The following is a 17,689-nucleotide window of genomic DNA, read 5'->3' on the forward strand; positions in this document are numbered from 1 at the left end:
AAAAAAAAATCCCTGTATTTAAAGTCAGGCTCATATTAGTTATTTGCTTAATTATTAGCTCTACAAAGCTGTACGTTCGACTTCTAAAGCTTTGACTGACTGCTAATACGAATGATTGGTTTTTGTTCGATTGGTAAAGAAGGAAAAGTGTTTTATGTAAGAAAAAAGGGTCAAACTAAATATATCATTTTTTTCAATATTTCTTTTTCGATATTTCTAATTGATCTAATAATAGCAAGGTTAACCAAAAATCTGTTCACATCCCATCCCTTCTTCAAGCACACACTCCTCCATTGTCAGATCGGTGTGTCTGTGCGTTTGTGTGGTGTCTGTATGTATGTGTGTGTTGTGTGTATGTATGTGCAACTTTACAGAGAACGGATAAAAATAGCTGGTCTGATTTCCCTTTTTGGTTGTTTCTTTTTCTCGACCCTGGCAGACCCTTACAGACCCGCATTCTTGCCGGCGAGCCAAGATACGGCCTAGCCAGGCCTCTCACACACACACACACACACACACACACACACAGAGTCAAACACACACATACTCATGCTCAAACCCCACAGCCCCTTTCCTCTTATTGAGGGTTTCCCTTTTGTAATTAATCTTACGGAAAATAACTAAAAACGTTATGAATTGACGGCGATGAATCGATCTGAACGCGGTATTGAAATTCGTATGTGCATGCAATCAAGAAAGCAACGATAGAATCTTTTTTTTTCTTATAAGATCTCCGGCAATCATCAGTTTTATTTAACACCACGTGTGAGTGTGATTTGCGATGCAAAGTTGTTTTGCTGCAGGCTCTCTTTTTTCCATTTCCCCCTGCCCCTGATTTTGTTCTCTGCTGCTTGTTCGCAGGATGAATTCCATCCTTTCATCGAAGCACTGCTGCCCCACGTGCGTGCGTTCGCCTACACTTGGTTTAACCTGCAGGCCCGCAAGCGAAAGTACTTCAAGAAGCACGAGAAGCGCATGTCCAAGGAAGAGGAGCGCGCCGTGAAGGACGAGCTGCTGAGCGAGAAGCCCGAGGTCAAGCAAAAGTGGGCGTCGCGGCTGCTGGCCAAACTGCGCAAGGACATCCGGCCAGAGTTCCGCGAGGATTTCGTGCTCACCGTGACGGGGAAGAAGCCTCCGTGCTGCGTGCTCTCCAACCCTGACCAAAAAGGCAAGATGAGAAGGATCGACTGCCTGCGCCAGGCGGACAAAGTGTGGCGCTTGGACCTGGTCATGGTGATTTTATTCAAAGGTATTCCCCTCGAAAGTACTGACGGCGAGAGGCTGGTGAAATCGCCGCAGTGCTCAAACCCAGGCTTGTGCGTGCAGCCGCATCACATAGGAGTTTCCGTTAAGGAGCTGGACCTCTACTTGGCCTACTTCGTCCATGCGGGTAAGTCCCATTTCATGCTCGGTTAGACGTCAAAACACACAAACTGTACCGTCGTATATGTAAAAATGTATTAACGCTGGGTTAAGCATTCTCAGGCGGTGTGCTTGTCTTGTGTTATATTCAACACACTCCTGCAAAACCTCTCATATACACATAAAAGCACCATTCGGAGACATTCGACCGCCATGTCGCCTCCCTGTTTACCAGTATACACACTTCTCCCAGGCTCAAAGAAGTTTTTATCTGTGATTAATTATTTAAATACTGCTAATGGTCGTGTTCTCGTTTGCAGCTACTATCCCATTTTTTCATGTCATGTATTTGATTTGGAAATACAATATTGAAGCAGCCTACTGTTCGCTGTAAAAAAGCGTGGATTAACTCCAACCACATCGACTCCTGTCACGGTTCATCCCATACACTGAAGCTCCGAAAACGGAGAAGGCCGGCGCAAATATCTGATGTAGCGACTGTTAATTGGCACGAGGCAGCAGGGGATCCGTCTTTTTCGCCGACAGCAACACAAACACGAGCTTTCACTTGGAAGGAAGGCGCGTCGTTTCATCAGACGGACTTGAATTACTTTCATTTCCTCCTGCTCGCAAAAATTGTTGTTCGGAAGCCAGAGCGAGTTGGCAGCGAAAGCCCGTTTTATTGGTGGAAGGAACGGGAAAAATATACCGCTCTCCCCACCCCCTCGCCTCGAACGCCCCCAAATTCCCACCTCCACACTAATATTTCTGATTCGATTGGGTATTGTCCAAGATATATTTTTTTTGGGTGGAAGAAAAAATGCAGGTTCATGCAGATTAACACACTTACGGAGTTTGTCAAAGGTCGTACGATATGAATGATATCGACGTTGGCCTGTAATCATTTGTTCAAAAATCGCCCAGCAATAGAAACTCTGGTTGTGCTCACAAACTAAATAAAACATTCTACATGAGGCTCTTTTGCTTACTGCTAGTGTCTGTGATGATCTGTATCAAAAAAGCCAACGCTGCGCTAATTAACGACAATAGACGTGAGGACTCGCACCCACACCACAGCACGGCTGGAACTCGTTTCCTTAGAGCTTCCGAATCCTGAGATTTAATGTCTGATCCTTGCGAACAGTCTTGAGAAGTCAAAGAAAACGAGCGTTTTACAAAGTGGAGCGTAATTTTATTGCTCTGCTGCTTTCGCTTTTTTTTTCCCCCACACAAACTCCCTCTCCTTTTACTCCATCTTGAGGCATGTACAATCTGATCAGGTTTCCCCTTCTGTCATTTCTCCAGCGGTGGATTGCCACTGAAGCCGCCGGCGTTGTAAGACAGGCTGACCATGGCCAGAGTGATGGGGTTTACGGGGCACGATGACTGTAGCGATACGACAAAATTGTAAAAATATTTTTACGCTTCCTCGGCAGGAAAGCGCAGCAGCGTATTCTCCGCCCTCCACTCACGAACGACCACATAATCGTTTAACAAAACCACATAAACGTATTCAACAAAATACATAATTTAGGAAAATAGAGAAATTTACGGTGGAGTACTGTAACAATTTTACAGTACTCCACCGTAAATTTCTCTATTTTGCTGAATTATGTATTTTGTTAAATTATTAACAAATTACAGTATACAACCCCATACTATCACTATGGGAGCGGCGGATCGTAGTTGATCCGTGATCCGTGCGGATTCGTTGCAGATTTTTAACAATCGCCAAATAAAAGCCTTTTTTTTCCAATGACTTTGTAAGTAATTTTGTAACTACACAAAGCAGTCGTGAGCGGGACGTGTTAATCAGTAAACAACAACGGCTATCAGAGGAGCAGAAAAACTTCGCATGTAGGGGAGCATTTCCGTGCTGTATCTTTTCTAGTAATAAATGGCAAGCAAATTCAGATTTGTCTCCTACCTTTTTTTTTTTTTGGCTGATCCGAAAAATGATCTGATCCGTGACTCAAAAACCGTAACATGATTTGAACGGTGAGTTTTGTGATCCGTTGCCCCCACTACTTATCATCATTCTTTAAGACTCCTGGGTAGGCTAGGCCATGTCTCAACTTACGATATTTTCGATCTTCGAAGTCTGAGACTACCTGTGGCTTTTTTAAATTTTTACACCATATTTAATGTAGTTGGCTAAACTCTGGATGGTGATCGGAGGAGTATGCACTTCTGAGGTGTCACCTAGTCTGTGCTTGGGGGTGGGGTGGGGGGGTGGTCTTATTTATAGCCTGTTGGTGTCACACATGGCAAAGTTCATGGCTTAAGATGTTAAGGTCATGACCCTGTTTGAAGGCATTTGACCCCCTTAGATAAACAATCACTCTCATTAGCATCCAGTCAAGCAGAGGGCGATACTTTAGTTCTGGTTTGCCCTCTGACCTCTAGTGAAAACAGGTGGTTTTGTTACGATGAAAGTGCAGGGCTGCTTGTAAACCTTTGTAACGAGGAGCCAATAGAGTCTGGTTCACGGCTCATGCTGCGTGATGAACTTTTTATTTGCTCGGCGTTAGAGCACCGATTAGCAGTCAGTGAGCGTTTGTTTCTGAGGTAGTTAGCAGATAAAGCCGTGCTAATCTAAACAGACATAACGGGTTGATCGATCCGAAGGTCAGGTTCAGGTTGTAAAGCTTCATCTTGTGTGTTGTCTGTGTATAAAAAGGTAAGTATTGCATCCATCGACTACAGTTATCGAATATGCTTATGCTTGTAGCTACGCTATGAGGACACGGATCCATATTTATTTGTTTTATGTTTTATGGACACCTGACCATATTATTGGTATGCGTTTTTTTAACATCCCATTCCACATTTAGTCTCAATTTGCTTTTATAATATATTAACCCCCACTCTTCTGGGAAGATGTTCCCCTGGATTTTAGAGTGTGCTTGTGGAGAATTGTGTGGGCATTCATTCAGACGTTAGAAAGTCATGTACTGATATAGGTGAGGTGAGGAGGCCTGGGGTGCAGTCAGTGTTCCAAATCATCCTATTCAGTAGGGTTGAGGTCAGAGCTCTATTGTAGAAGATTTTTCACATCTTTCAACCCATGTAAAGAATATCTTCATGGAGCTGGCTTTGTGCACAGAGGTTCTGTCATGCTGGAACAGGTTTGAGTCTTCTAGTTCAAGTGATAATCAATTGTGTAGCTCCAACTTTGTGGTCACAGTTTAGAAAAGCATCACATATGGCTGGGATTATGAGGTGTATCAATGCTTTTGTCCATATAGTGTAGATATATTATAAGCGTGAGTGTTTGTGAGAGCAAGTGGTGGGCTGTAAAATGCGGTGGTATACAAATTTATGACTTATATATCAACATATACAGATATATCAAAACCATCTGTAACCTATATAAACATGTAACCTGAGACAGAATCAGGTTTATTGGCCAAGTGTGTTGACACACACAAGGAATTTGGTTCCAGCTGTTGGTGACTTTCAAAAGTACAGACATAAATAACAGAAAAAAGAACAATACAGACTTTACGAGACAATGTTGACAATACGAGTATTAAATAAAACACAATATACAGAGTATAAGGCATCAGTAAACATATAGCAATATATGCCTTTACAAATATATATAACATACATAAGCATTAACCTACAGTATATAAATCAACATATACCTGTAGAAATATATAACCTACATAGAAATATTACCTACCGTATTTTCCCGACTATAAGCCGCAACTTTGTTCCTAATGTTTTGAACCCGGCTTAAACAACGAAGCGGCTATTTTATGAATTTTCCCTGGGTTTTTCCCGGTTTCACAAACTTCAAGCAAAAAAACTGAACCCCATAATATTAGACTAAAGAAATTTCCCAACGGAAACGAAAAAACGCACCTTACCTGTGTTCTGAGCTGCACGGCATCGGGAGAAAAACCTTTTTTTTTTTTTACGCACGACGAAGCCAAAAGATAAACTCCCGAGAGAAATAGGTGTGAAAGGAAGGAGGAAGACAGTGAACAATGACTTTCTTGGAAGGCTACTGTTTAGATACAAGCCGTTGTAGCGTGTTGAGTCTGGGTGAAGAGAGAGCTCGCTAACTCCAGTTACAACAGAAATCATATAAGCACAGACAGCTTTCCAAAACTCGTGCTTTTTTATTTTTGCTTGGCAACAGCGTTACGGGTTAGTCAAAGAAACTTAGAAATGAGCATCAGAAAATAATAAGGACATATTCCTCAGTCTTGCACACATGCAGTAATAGCGGAAAAATGCGGCGGCATGCTATTCCCAAAATACCGCTCTGTTTTTAAAGTGTGTAACGTGTCTTTCATTAAAGCCTGTGTAAAGTTCATTAGTTTCAATGTAGACACCTGCGGCTTATAGACAGGTGCGGCATATTTATGTTTAAAATAAAAATCTTTGTCAAATTCAGTGGATGGGTCTTATATATGGGTGCGCTTAATAGTCCCGGAAATTACGGTATATAAATCAGTGTATACATGTATACAAATGTATAAATTATATAAACGAATAACCAATATAAATCAGCAAACACCTGCATAAAAAATGTATGTAGAACTTATGTAAATCAACAATTACCGATATAACAATATGTAACCTGTATAAAAGTTTATAACCTATATAAATCAATATATACTTATAGAAAATATATAACATATATAAATTAACAAATACCTAGAACATATATAACTTGTATAAGCCTGCATAAAAATACACAAACTCTATAGAGCTACATTTAGCTTACCCATTAGATCGGATAAAGAAAGAATAGAAATGTTATACAACGGATCAGGAATGTTGGTAAAAGCGTTCATCACTAAGATGTATTAAATATAAAGCGGGTCACAGTTCTACAACGCGCACTTCACTCAGAATTAATTGAAGCCCTGACCGCTGTAACATAGTCAGGCTTATTTTCAATGGGAAACCCTGCCGATTTTCAGTCGTTTATTCAGCAATATTTGCATTCGATTTGTTTTTCGGTTTCATGCTCCCACGATCGAAGAATACTTTTGATTTTAAAAATTGCACTCACAGGAACTGTTTCCGATTATCCAGAACTGTTTGGTCGTACGCCTTTATGAACTGACGTAGCTAAAAGTGTTTGCAAATAGAGCGTTAGTTTTTTAACTCATGCTACGAGCACTAACAGGGCTTTTACCGTGCCGAAAATGAAACTCTGTTTATTATTATCCCCCCCCACCGGTATCCTGTGTGGTAGCAGAGAGACGACGCGCGTATTTGTACATCCTGGCCTGTATTGGGTTGCAGCCGTTTTGTGTTTCCCTTTTCTTTCCACAGGCTGAGGAATAATAATAATAATTTGGATCTATTTAAGGCCGTTGTGGGATGAACCACAGGCTTTGTTGTGGTTACTGCAGTACACATTGTGGGAAGGGACCCCCTGCCCTCACTCGGCTTCACTCACTTATGTCTCTCATTCTCTGCTTCCTACTCGCCACCATCCGGCATGGGAACTGCGAAAACCGCCGTGCCAGGGTACTGCTTCACACTCTCTCTCTAACACACACACACACACACACACACACACACACACACACAAACGTCCTATTATCTGTATGAGGATATCAAATCTTTTTATCATTATTTGTGTCTACACCTGAATTTGTTTAGTAAAAAAAAAAAGTTCAGGTTACTGATCGTAAGGTCGTAAGAGTGTTAAGAGACAAATTGTGCCATCTTAGTGGGGCTTGAACCCATGACCCTCTGTTCAGTAACTTTAAGTAAAAAACAAACAAACAAACAAAATATAATGTACTGGGTTACTGATTGGAAGAACGTTTTTTTTTCTTTTTTTTGCTAAAAGTTCAAGTTACTGATTGGAAGGTCAAGCGTTTAAGCCCCACTATTGGGCCCTGGAGGACAGAGGGTTAAGGGCCTTGCTCAAGGGCCCAAAAGTGGTATCCTGGCAATATTAGGGTTTAAAATCTTGACCTTTCAATCAGTAACTTGAACTTTTAGTAAAAAAAAGTTTTAATTTACTGATTGGAAGATGACACTTTTGGGCCCTTGAACAAGGCCCTTAACCCTTTGTGCTCCAGGAGGTTTGTATCTTGGCTGACCCCAGCTTCATAACATCATTGGGATATGCAAAGTAAGAATTTCTCTAGACTGTAATGTACAAGTCGACAAGTTAAAGCCCCTTTATTTTTAGGGAGGTGGTAGCCTTAGTGGTTAAGTCTCTGGGTTACTGATCGGAAGGTCAGGGGTCTAAGCCTCACTGTTGCTAAGATGTCACTTTTGGGCCCTTAAATGAGGCTCTTAAGTCCTCTGTGCTCCAGGGCTGATTGAACCCAGCTTCCTAACAACACTAGGATATGCGAACAAAGAATTTCACTGTTCTGTAATATACATGTGACAAGTATAAAGCACCTTTACCTTTACACATGCACATTCAAACTATTGACAACGAATAAGCTCAAGTTCATTCATTTAAAAAAAATTTAAATCAAAGCTGATCTCGGTAATAGTAAGTGCTCTGTTCACATTGCGTCTGAGAAGCCCTCAACTGGCACACGCCCAGCGTTAAAGAAGCGGCCGCGATCGAATGATAGGATTCACCGCTGCCGCTTTTAATATCGGCAATATGGTCCAGATTCGAAACACTTTTCCCACGACGTGATTCGATTAACTGAGGGAGATAAGGTTCGAGCGGCGAGGAAATACTGTCCGTTTCGTCAGTGGTGAAGTTCTCATAAGCCTGATTGCATGTCCAATTCGTGTAATCTGTTTAACGTCTATTGTCAGCGCCGATCTCGCTCTGCAGATTTGGACCACATTCTCTGGCTCGGGTCGGAGCGCTTTCTACGTCAACCATCACAAGGCAAAAAAATTATAAAAAATAACTCTTTTCTGCATCACTTTCAGACCAATTTTTTGATTACGTATCCAGCGCTCACATACGGATTTCTTGGGGAAAAAACATTTATGGAAACATTTTCTTCTCATTTTATTGCATGGATTGAGTGTAAAGCCAGCATGATGAGTCCTTTACGGACGTGTGTGAGGGATGAGTCATTGGCCGGTGCTGTGTGAAGTGTGAAGTGTGAGAGGAGGTGTGCACCTGCACTGTAGGTCTCACCAGCGTCTCCCTGTGCGGTCGTCTTTTGCTAATTAGTTCTGTATTATCTCCTCAGTCACCTCAGCACTCAGATACTGAGAGAGAAATCGGCCCTCGGCACGAGATCAGGGAGCATCGAGCCTACTACCTGCTATTTATAATTTCTCTGCCTACATGTATATTCATTCAATATTTCTTTTCTTCTTGGAAAATGCTCTAGTTAGCGGAAACACCTTGTTGTTGAGAGATTTCCGAGGCGGAAAATTTGAGCGGGAGGCTGCAGTTAAGCAAACGACCGCTTTTTACAACTACGCTACACAGCAAAGCAATGAAACAAACTTCAGAACAGATACCACAGCAGAAGACCAGCAGATTCTCCTTCAGGTCCTATTCGTCATGTTCATGTTTTTGTCTGCAAATACAAATTTGTGTATCTTGTATTAGAGCAGTTTTATGCTTTGAGTTAAAAAAAACCTGAAACTGAGTTACAGTTCAGTGGTCAGAGTCTCGGAACAGAGCTGTGCTTCAGGTGCAGAAGCTGCTTCAAAAAACAGATGCATGATTGCTGCAGCGTTGCTTTGAGATTGCAGAATTGGAAGGCCCTCTTTTCAGCGCTCAGACCGTACGGCGCACAACGCAACAAGTCGGTTTGCAGGCCATCGTTTCAGCAGGAAGCCTCCTCTGAATTTGGCTCACAAGAAACCTGCAAACATTTTGCTGAATTACAGAACTATGTCTCGTGGTCTGATGAGACTAAGATAAACTTGTTTGGCTGGGATGGTGCCCAGCATGTGTGGTGACGCTCCGGTGAGGAGTAACAAGAAAACTTTGTCTTGCCCACAGTCAAGCATGGTGGTGGTAGCGTCATGGTCTGAGGATGCATAAGTGCTGCTGGTACTGGGGAGCTGAGGTTCATGGAGGGAAGCATCGATTCCAACATGTACTGAGACATTCTGAAGCAGAACATCATGCCCTCCCTTCAGAAACCGGGCCGAATGGCAGTTTTCCAACATAATAACGACCCCAAACACACCACCAAGATAACATCTGCCTCGCGGTTATAGTAATGTCCCTTGAGAAGATATACTAAAATAGTTGCTGAAATGCAAAGAGGTGTACTCACTTTTGTGAGATACTTTATGTATATGTATGTACATATACATATATAGATAGATATTATTATCTAAGGCTGTAGCTATCGATTATTTTTTTAAAAATCAAGTATTTTACTGATTATTCCATCAATTCCATCAAGTAATCGGATAAGAAGTACTTTCAATTAGCACACAAAAGTGTGCACCTGTTAGTAAACTCAGAGCATAGAAACCCGGACGGTGAGAAGGGGGATTGGCGACGCACATTGCGCACACAACCTTTGCGTGGAAAGTGGCGTACGTACTTTTCCAGCCCCATTTTGTGCGTATGCGACTTTCCACGCAAAGGTTGTGCGCACGATTTGTGTCGCCAATCCCCTTAACCTGTTTACAATCACGTTTATAAATGAGACCCCAGAGCGGTCCAGAGTTTAGCGGGTGGTGCGTCAGTAATAATGGTCCGTGGGGAAACACAGTGCTCCCTGTGTAGTTAAATGGACTCAATGTTTTTTTGTATTTACTAAAGTTACTCAAGGAATCGTTTTAGCCGTATATATTATACATTATTTATAAATATATATATTATTTAAAACCATACAATGTTGATTGCTAAAGGACAAAATTTTAAAAATATTGTAATTTTTGTAGCAGAGTATGCTCCGCCCTCCACTCTGGATTACGCCCTCCAGTGGTAATATATACTGTATAGTTAAAATAGTACGATACTCTTAATAGCTTTGTTTTGCTAAATTATGTACTGTCAATTGTTAAATTCAGAACACATCGGAATTCGGGTTCTACCTGTGTGTGTGTGTGTGTGTGTGTGTGTGTGTGTGTATATATATATATATATATATATATATATATATATATATATATATATATATATATATATATATATATATGGCATTGTGAGAGAGAGTATGCTAATGATCCACTCGATCCACAGCTGATATCATCGTCGAGAGAGTCTTCTAGCAGCTCAGACTGTCCCAGTCTCTCACCAGTCCTCTCTTCCATTTCCAAGCAGCAGCTTTGACTAACTTGTAAGAATCAAGCCTTTGTGCTCACATGCCAGTCCACAAGAGTGCCATTGTCTTAACGCCTGGTAGCGAGCGATGCATCTCCCGGCCTTCTTCGCAAGAAACTTTGATTGTATTAGGATTTTTCGGAGGATTTCTTCTGAACAGTTTCTCACGTGACGTTGCGTCCCAGAGCAGGACAACAAAATGTAATAAGAATAAAGCGATCTTTCTTTACTGTGGAATCTGGTCCTTAAACAATCATGTTTCCTCCAGTATAGCATGAACAACATATTTCTCTCCTCAACACAGCCAGCTGAAAAAGTCCCCCCCGTGTGGGTTAGTTCAGATGGATCGATCTGTAACATGGACATCATTGCCTCTTGTCTGTAATATCAATGCTTTCTGCCACGTGCGAGTGCTTGCCTGATGCCCGATGCTGTCGGCTATCGCTCGATACGTTTTTCTACCCTGTTCGTAACGTAAGCGCTGTGTGTGTACATGGTTCAGCGATCGGAAGACTTTTTACGCAGCCTAAAAGCATTTCCATGGCGCGTATATCAATTTAAATATATATCAAATCAATCGAATATCTAAAATGAAGCACTTCCTGTCTGGGCGTTATTGTGCGGCAGAGCGATTTTGGATTGGAGTATAAAAGAGAGCAGAGACATGAAGCAGGACAGCTGCGGCTGTCTGCAGGGGAAAGTTGCTACAGATGGTGGAAGGAGTGAAAAATAAACCACCGTATGGCTGGTGGAATATAAAAGCAAAGTCTCGGGTTCGGTGTCGAACAGGACCTCGTTCCGTTACCACGTCTCTTTCCGCGTACGTCCGCGTGCGATTGGGCCCTGTAAGACAAAATGTTACTTCATTCGCTTCTCTATCCTCGTTGCCTTTTCTTCCCATCTGCTCATCGGTTCGCAGCAGATTGATTTCTGTGCGCCGTAACTGACGTGTGCTTGTTTTTCACATTCCTTTCAGCGTAATTAAATTTCACGACCTTTAATATTTGCATTAGCGATACTGACACATTTATATAAGACATAAAAATATCTCACTTGTTGACTCATTACCGAGACGTAATATTGATTCGGCTCGTTTTTATTAACCAAACAACCACACCGCTTCTTACTGCTTTCCCCAGAAGCTTAGCCAGTATAAATGGAGGTCATTCAGCCCACAGCTTTTCAGCGTTCGCTTCCTGGTTACTCCGGTAACCTTTTCTGCGACCGAGCAATGAAGAGCTGACCTGTTCCTCTTTGTGATATCCGGCGGGGGGGTAGATTCGCGTCTCAGCAAGAAAACTCTTTAGATCCCTTTGTCCAGCGCATGAAGCTGTCGAACATATCAGTCTTGTTCGACTGTGAGCAGTTACACACACACGGAGAGAGCGAAGTGAGATGCATTGTAGATTTAATTAAACCGGCCTTCTCTTCGGCATCCACGAGCGAGCCGAGACCGGAGCGACGCCGTGCATACGTTATGAAATGATCCAACCTTTCCAGGCTCGCTCCAGATGGTGGCTACTACAAAGCATCCATTTGCTAACAAAATGTTTGCTCTTTAAGCAAGGTTACTTGTCATCTTTGTTAGTTTATTCTGTTTTCTTAGGGTTTACTTTGTTTTTTTTTTGGGGGCGTTTTTTTTTTTTGTCAGATGTTGTTTTTAATAATTTAAAATGGGTGGGGGTGAGGGGGAGGGTTGCAGGCTAAGTGTGGAACTGACTTTAAATTATTGAACTATTTATCCCCAGAAATGCCCTCAGCCTCTCCATCTGTCTGAGTTGGAGAAAAATAAATAAATAAGTAAATATGGATATTAAGGCGATGCTCGAGTCCAAGAATTAGCACTGCTTTTTTTTTTTTTTTTGGTTTGTGGCATCGGGGTGGAATGCCAAATCATTTCTTTCATGAGCTTATTAATGTTCATGTGTAATGACTTTATAAGACAATGTGTACCAGCAGGCACAGGTTACAGCATGAGTTAAAGTACATTTATCTCATTCATACAACTGAGCTGGGGTAAGGGCCTTGCTCAGGGGCCCAGAAGTGGCAGCTTGGTGTGGGTGGGATTTAAACTCATGATGATCTTTAGACCCAAAGTCTAATTCCTTAACCACTAATCTACCACCTCTTCTTCTAGCCCTCAATTAAGGCCATGTCCTTAAAAAGCTAATATGTTTTCATTCGCATTATTTTCTCTTCGTTTTGGCAGCCTGTCCACACCGAGACAGCGTTTTTTAGTCAACAACAATGTAGCTTTTTGAAAACGCTCTCCAAAGCGGATAACTTAAAAGTGGGAAACGCCGATTTTCGTGCCGCGGTGTGAAAGCGTAGGGTTTCGAAAAACTTAAAGAGACGGAAAGTAAAATAAACACCACAGCAAAATGGCGCTGGTCTTATGTTCTGCTTTTGGGAAACGATTAAAGAAAACAAAAGTGTGGACGTTTTTTGGTTTTCAAATGTATCTGGATCAGTGTAGACGTAGCAATTGTATGGATGCCGTAGCATGAATTTTTTTTCTTCACTCTAGAACCCAAAACTTGTTCTAGCATTACAGTGCACAAATCTAGCTCCATGGAGATATGCCTCAGATGGTTTGGAGTGGAAGATCTCCTGCTCTCTGAACCTCAACCCTATTAAACAGGATGACTTTATAAACACCCTTATGGCTGGATGAATCTCCACAAATCTCCACAAGCACACTCCAGAATCTGATGGAACATCAGCCCAGAGGAGTGCAAAACAGCAATGTGTAATGGAATGATCAAAAAGCAGATACCATGCATAGTAGATGTTTGTGTTTATTTCCTTCAATTCATTGTCATTCTAAATCTGTAATAATCATTTGATTAGCCGTAGAGGAAAAGATCAGTAGAGTGACATGACATTAAACGCCCTTCCTCATGGATGTGTCTTACATTATATTACCTGAAAGCGATACAATGAATAATCGACTATAAAACATTTATTTTTTTCCCGCAGCCATAACCTCGGTATCCGAAACTGTATTAATGAGTTCTTCATGAAAAGCTGCTCGCTAACTTTAAAACCATTATTTAAACCTCTGGCAAATTGCACGGCTGCCTCCGAAGCCTCTGAAGGTCCATGCTGGCCCATTCTTTCTAACCTTTCAATATTATTGAGGCATCAGTCATAAACACAGGAGAAGTTGTTCAGACGCTGGTAGGAGGCGTCGCTACACCAGCTGTGAAGTCATCCGAATTCCATTTAAATGGCAGCTTTTTTGTAATCAATACTCTTCCTCCTGTATGGTCCCCCATGAATCTTGAATGAGCTTTGTTTTTTTTTTTTATCCTCTTTGGTAAAAAAAAACAAAAAACGCCGTCTTCGTAAGCGTCCCGAGTCTCGCCTGTTCCTGCACTTCAACAATAAAACTGTTTTCACAGACGAAACAAAAGCGACACTTGATTAGCCGCGAACCATCTGGGAACGCGGAGCTGTGTGACGAAGCTAATTGGTTAAATCTGTACAAGAATGGGTGAGAAGCCTCTCCTCACATGCGTGTTTTGAATAAGTGGACTCCTCAGTGAGACCCCTAATCACACATAGTGGCAGAACCTCCTCCTCCACCCGTACCCCCAACCACTGCCCCCCCAACCAAACCAAATCTTTTTTTTTTGTTGTTTGTTTTTTCATGGGCTGAGACGAGTCTTTTTGCTAGGCTGCAGGGGGAAAATGAGGAAAAGAGATCTTACATTGTGGATACTTACAGACACAGTCTGTGGCATCGGCACGTCGTCGTCAAATATAGAATATTGTATTGAGGTTCTTAGGTGGGCACTCGAGGAAGTGGCGAAGTGCTGAGAATAGAACAAAAGCCTGGAAAAAGCTTGTGTAACAGATGCAACGGTGGCTCAAAACGCAGTGGGACAACAAGGGCTAGTCGTGTCCTGTCTTTTTAGCAGACTCACTGTAATTGTTGACTGATACCATATGTCCTTCTTCCTCCTCTTCTTCTTCTTCTTCTTCTTCGCCAAAATTACTGCATGTATCAATCAAAAATGGTAGGCATCCTAAAATAAGAGTCTCTGTTTGCCCCACTTGGTCACATGCTAAACAGACATACAAAAAAAGCTAAGGTTAGTGTTTCCTGAAATCCTGAAAGGTAGCAGCCTTTTTTCCTAGAAAGCTCGATCTGCTTCAGAGAAGGTCAAAACATTGCCCTCTCACCAAGGCTGCAGATAACACGTTGCAGGAAGACCCGCTTTGCTTCACCGCCCCGAGAGGGGAGTGAAGGCATGGTTCCATGTCAGATGTACACTGAAAAGTCAACAATCACTCATAGGACCTACAGCATGTACTGTGTGACCTGTTCAACTGTTCACTGTGACCTGGCAGGCAAAAATAAGCGACCTTTTTTTTTTTACTTTTTCTCTCTATTCTATTTTTCTTTTTAAATCCCATTACTCTCTTTTTCACTAAAATTTCGAAACAAAATCCCAGCATTCATTACAGTTTGTTTGAGATGAGAATTTTGACTGGTCGATCGGATAAAGAGATACATGTAATCTCCTGAGTCATTAAAATAAGTAAATTTTAGGCCTTAAAAAGTCTTAAATCCGCTGTTCTAGGTCTTAAATAAATGTAACTTTTTCCAAAATATTTCCAATGTCCATGTAACGCTAGCTTTAAAGCTCGTTGAAATGCTTTCCCAGCACTTCAGAATTTTTTTCTTTTTAGTTTCTGTGGTGTTGCAGTTCTTTCTTTTTCTGGTCCGAATATAATTCGCTGCAGTATGACTACAAAGGAGACCTAAAGACAACAGCCAATCAGCTTTCTGTTATTGGAACAAATCTCTCGCCAGTCGCTAACAACGTATTTGTGTGTGTTTTTGATGTTTTGATATAGGTCTTATATTTCATTCTTAATGGTCTTTAAACAGTCTTAAATTTGACTTTGTGAAACCTACAGAAACCCTGCAGATAAAGTAGTGTCGATTCAATATTTTGACTGGAACTGGAGTTTGATCCTGAGCGATTTATTTTCTACACCTTTCTGGCCACGAGCTTCAGGATCTTTAAAGCTGCTATCTGACTGGTATTAGACGGTTCCGTGTGTATACGCTAGTCGGGTTTGATGCAAAGCAGTTAGTGAAAAGTACATTTGATGACCTGAAAGTGTTTTTGGATCCTGTGGACTCCTAATTGTCATATAACATGAAGTAGAGACTGCAATGTAAAGTTCTAGTGTTTATACTTTGTAAAGGAAATTACTTCCTTCCCTTACTGGTAGCTCAATGGACCAGAAGGTTGTAAGTTCAGACACCACGATCTGCCACTGCTGGGCCCTTAAGCAAGGCCGTTAGCTGCTCATTTGTAAGTCGCTCCTGATAAGAGCATCTGTCAAATTCTATAAATGTATCTTGTTGTGTTGTTTCAACATTTCGACTGGAACTGGAGTTCTCCTGAGCGTCCGAGATTTTTTTTTGTCGTTTAGCTAAGCTAAGGTTTCGCTAGCTAGTTGCACACATATTAAATTATTGTTAAGTCTTAAGGCTACTAGCATAAGACAAACACTTGTATGGACTGGACTCTACCCACATGGACACCTTCAATTTGTTAGACATATCGTAAGATAGAACAAAATGTTCATCGTTTTGCTTAAAACTGCGCTAGAAACTGTATTCAACACATTTCTGGTTTGCCGAACACCGCTTTGAATTCCTGAGAGTCCAAATTGGGCTGTGATTCTTCCGAGGTTCCACACGATACGATCCGGCGGGCCAGAGTAAGAAAAACTGCGTCACTGTCCAATTACTTACGATATGCACTGCAACAAAAAGGCCATTCAGCTCCATTAACCTTCGCCTTCCGTCCTCAGAATAGATTAATGCTTATTACTTCTTATATGCATGAGCCCCTTTTATATAATCACATGGACATGCAGTTTTTGCAGTGCTGTTATGAATGCAAGGAAAATGCAAGCAAGCAAGGGTCAATCCCTTCAATGAATCCAGTCTATAGTCACACACACACACACACACACACACACACACACACACACATACGCTCGCACAGAGCCAAACGTTGCAGCGTCGCGCCTCATGTCCCGGGTAATCTTCAGGCCCCCACTCTGCGGCTTCTCGCTAATTAAATTCCAGCGCTGTCCATTAGACGGATAGAGTGAGCACACTGCTGACTCAACACAGGTAGGGCAGCCTGCTGTAATGGCGAGAGGAGCTCAAGTGGCCAAGCAATTCATTTGCCCCCCATTTTACACATTCCTGGGTCACCATAAGCTTTCAAGGGTGGAACGAGAAGAAGGGTAGATAGGAAGGGGGACGAAGGTAATTTCTGTAATATTTTCATATGCATCCACAAAAGGGAGTGAAAAGTGATCTGGTTGGATCAGATTGGACATTCCATGGGACACAAGTTGCTGTTGTATCTTTGATATATGTTGACAATTAATGTATATTATATCTTGGATAAGAAGTTTCTCTCAGACTGCAGTGGCAGCGTGGAGAACACAACCAAGGGTCTATTATGGTTGGGCCGAGTTTGAATGCAGTCCCTGGCTGACCCGGGACACATATTGACTTTGCCAACTTTTACACATGAAGGAATGCGACCACTATTGGTGTTGCTGAAACCTAGATTTGATTTGGAGAAAGTTCATTTGCTAGACCATGTTTGTTTTTTCATTACTTTTACATTTATTGCATTTGACAGACGCCCCTATCCAGGGCGACTCCCAATGGAGCAGTTGAGGGTTAAGGCTCGAGGGCCCAGCAGTGGCATATTGGTGGTGCTGGGATTTGAACTCATCACCTTCCGATACAAAGTCCAATTCCTTAACCCCTGAGGCAATGATGCATTTTTAGTCTTTTCTTGAAGATTAAAAGTAAATAAACCTCGGGCGGAAATAATGCAGGTCAAAGCGCCTTACGTTTTGATCATGCGCAGTACAGGGACGTGAGCAGTTTCAGACGGTCCACGTGGATGAGCATCTTTTGTAAAACGATTGAAAACAAAAGTGCGGAGCGTATTTAAATAAAACGCTGTTTTTAAAATTATCCTATTATTGTAGACGTAGCCTGAGCTACCACCTCCCAATTCTCTCTCCACCATGGATAAATCTTCTGCTGTCCCTGATATTTTCTTCGGA

General features: G+C 41.8%; 1 protein-coding gene across 8 annotated transcripts in view; it reads left to right on the forward strand.

Moving 5' to 3' along the window:
- nfia (nuclear factor I/A) overlaps positions 1-17,689 on the forward strand; it is a 146,761-nt gene that overhangs the window by 9,417 nt on the left and 119,655 nt on the right. For 7 of the 8 annotated variants that reach the window (XM_046857105.1, XM_046857104.1, XM_046857106.1 and 4 more), the window contains exon 2: positions 862-1,390. In XM_046857105.1, the coding sequence (XP_046713061.1) occupies positions 862-1,390 (529 nt within the window). Of the gene's footprint in view, positions 1-861; positions 1,391-1,682; positions 2,281-17,689 lie in introns of those variants that run through there. The other variant, XM_046857111.1, reaches the window with a different exon arrangement.

Source organism: Silurus meridionalis, chromosome 9 (assembly GCF_014805685.1).
Source record: "Silurus meridionalis isolate SWU-2019-XX chromosome 9, ASM1480568v1, whole genome shotgun sequence".
NCBI classification, from domain to species: domain Eukaryota; kingdom Metazoa; phylum Chordata; class Actinopteri; order Siluriformes; family Siluridae; genus Silurus; species Silurus meridionalis.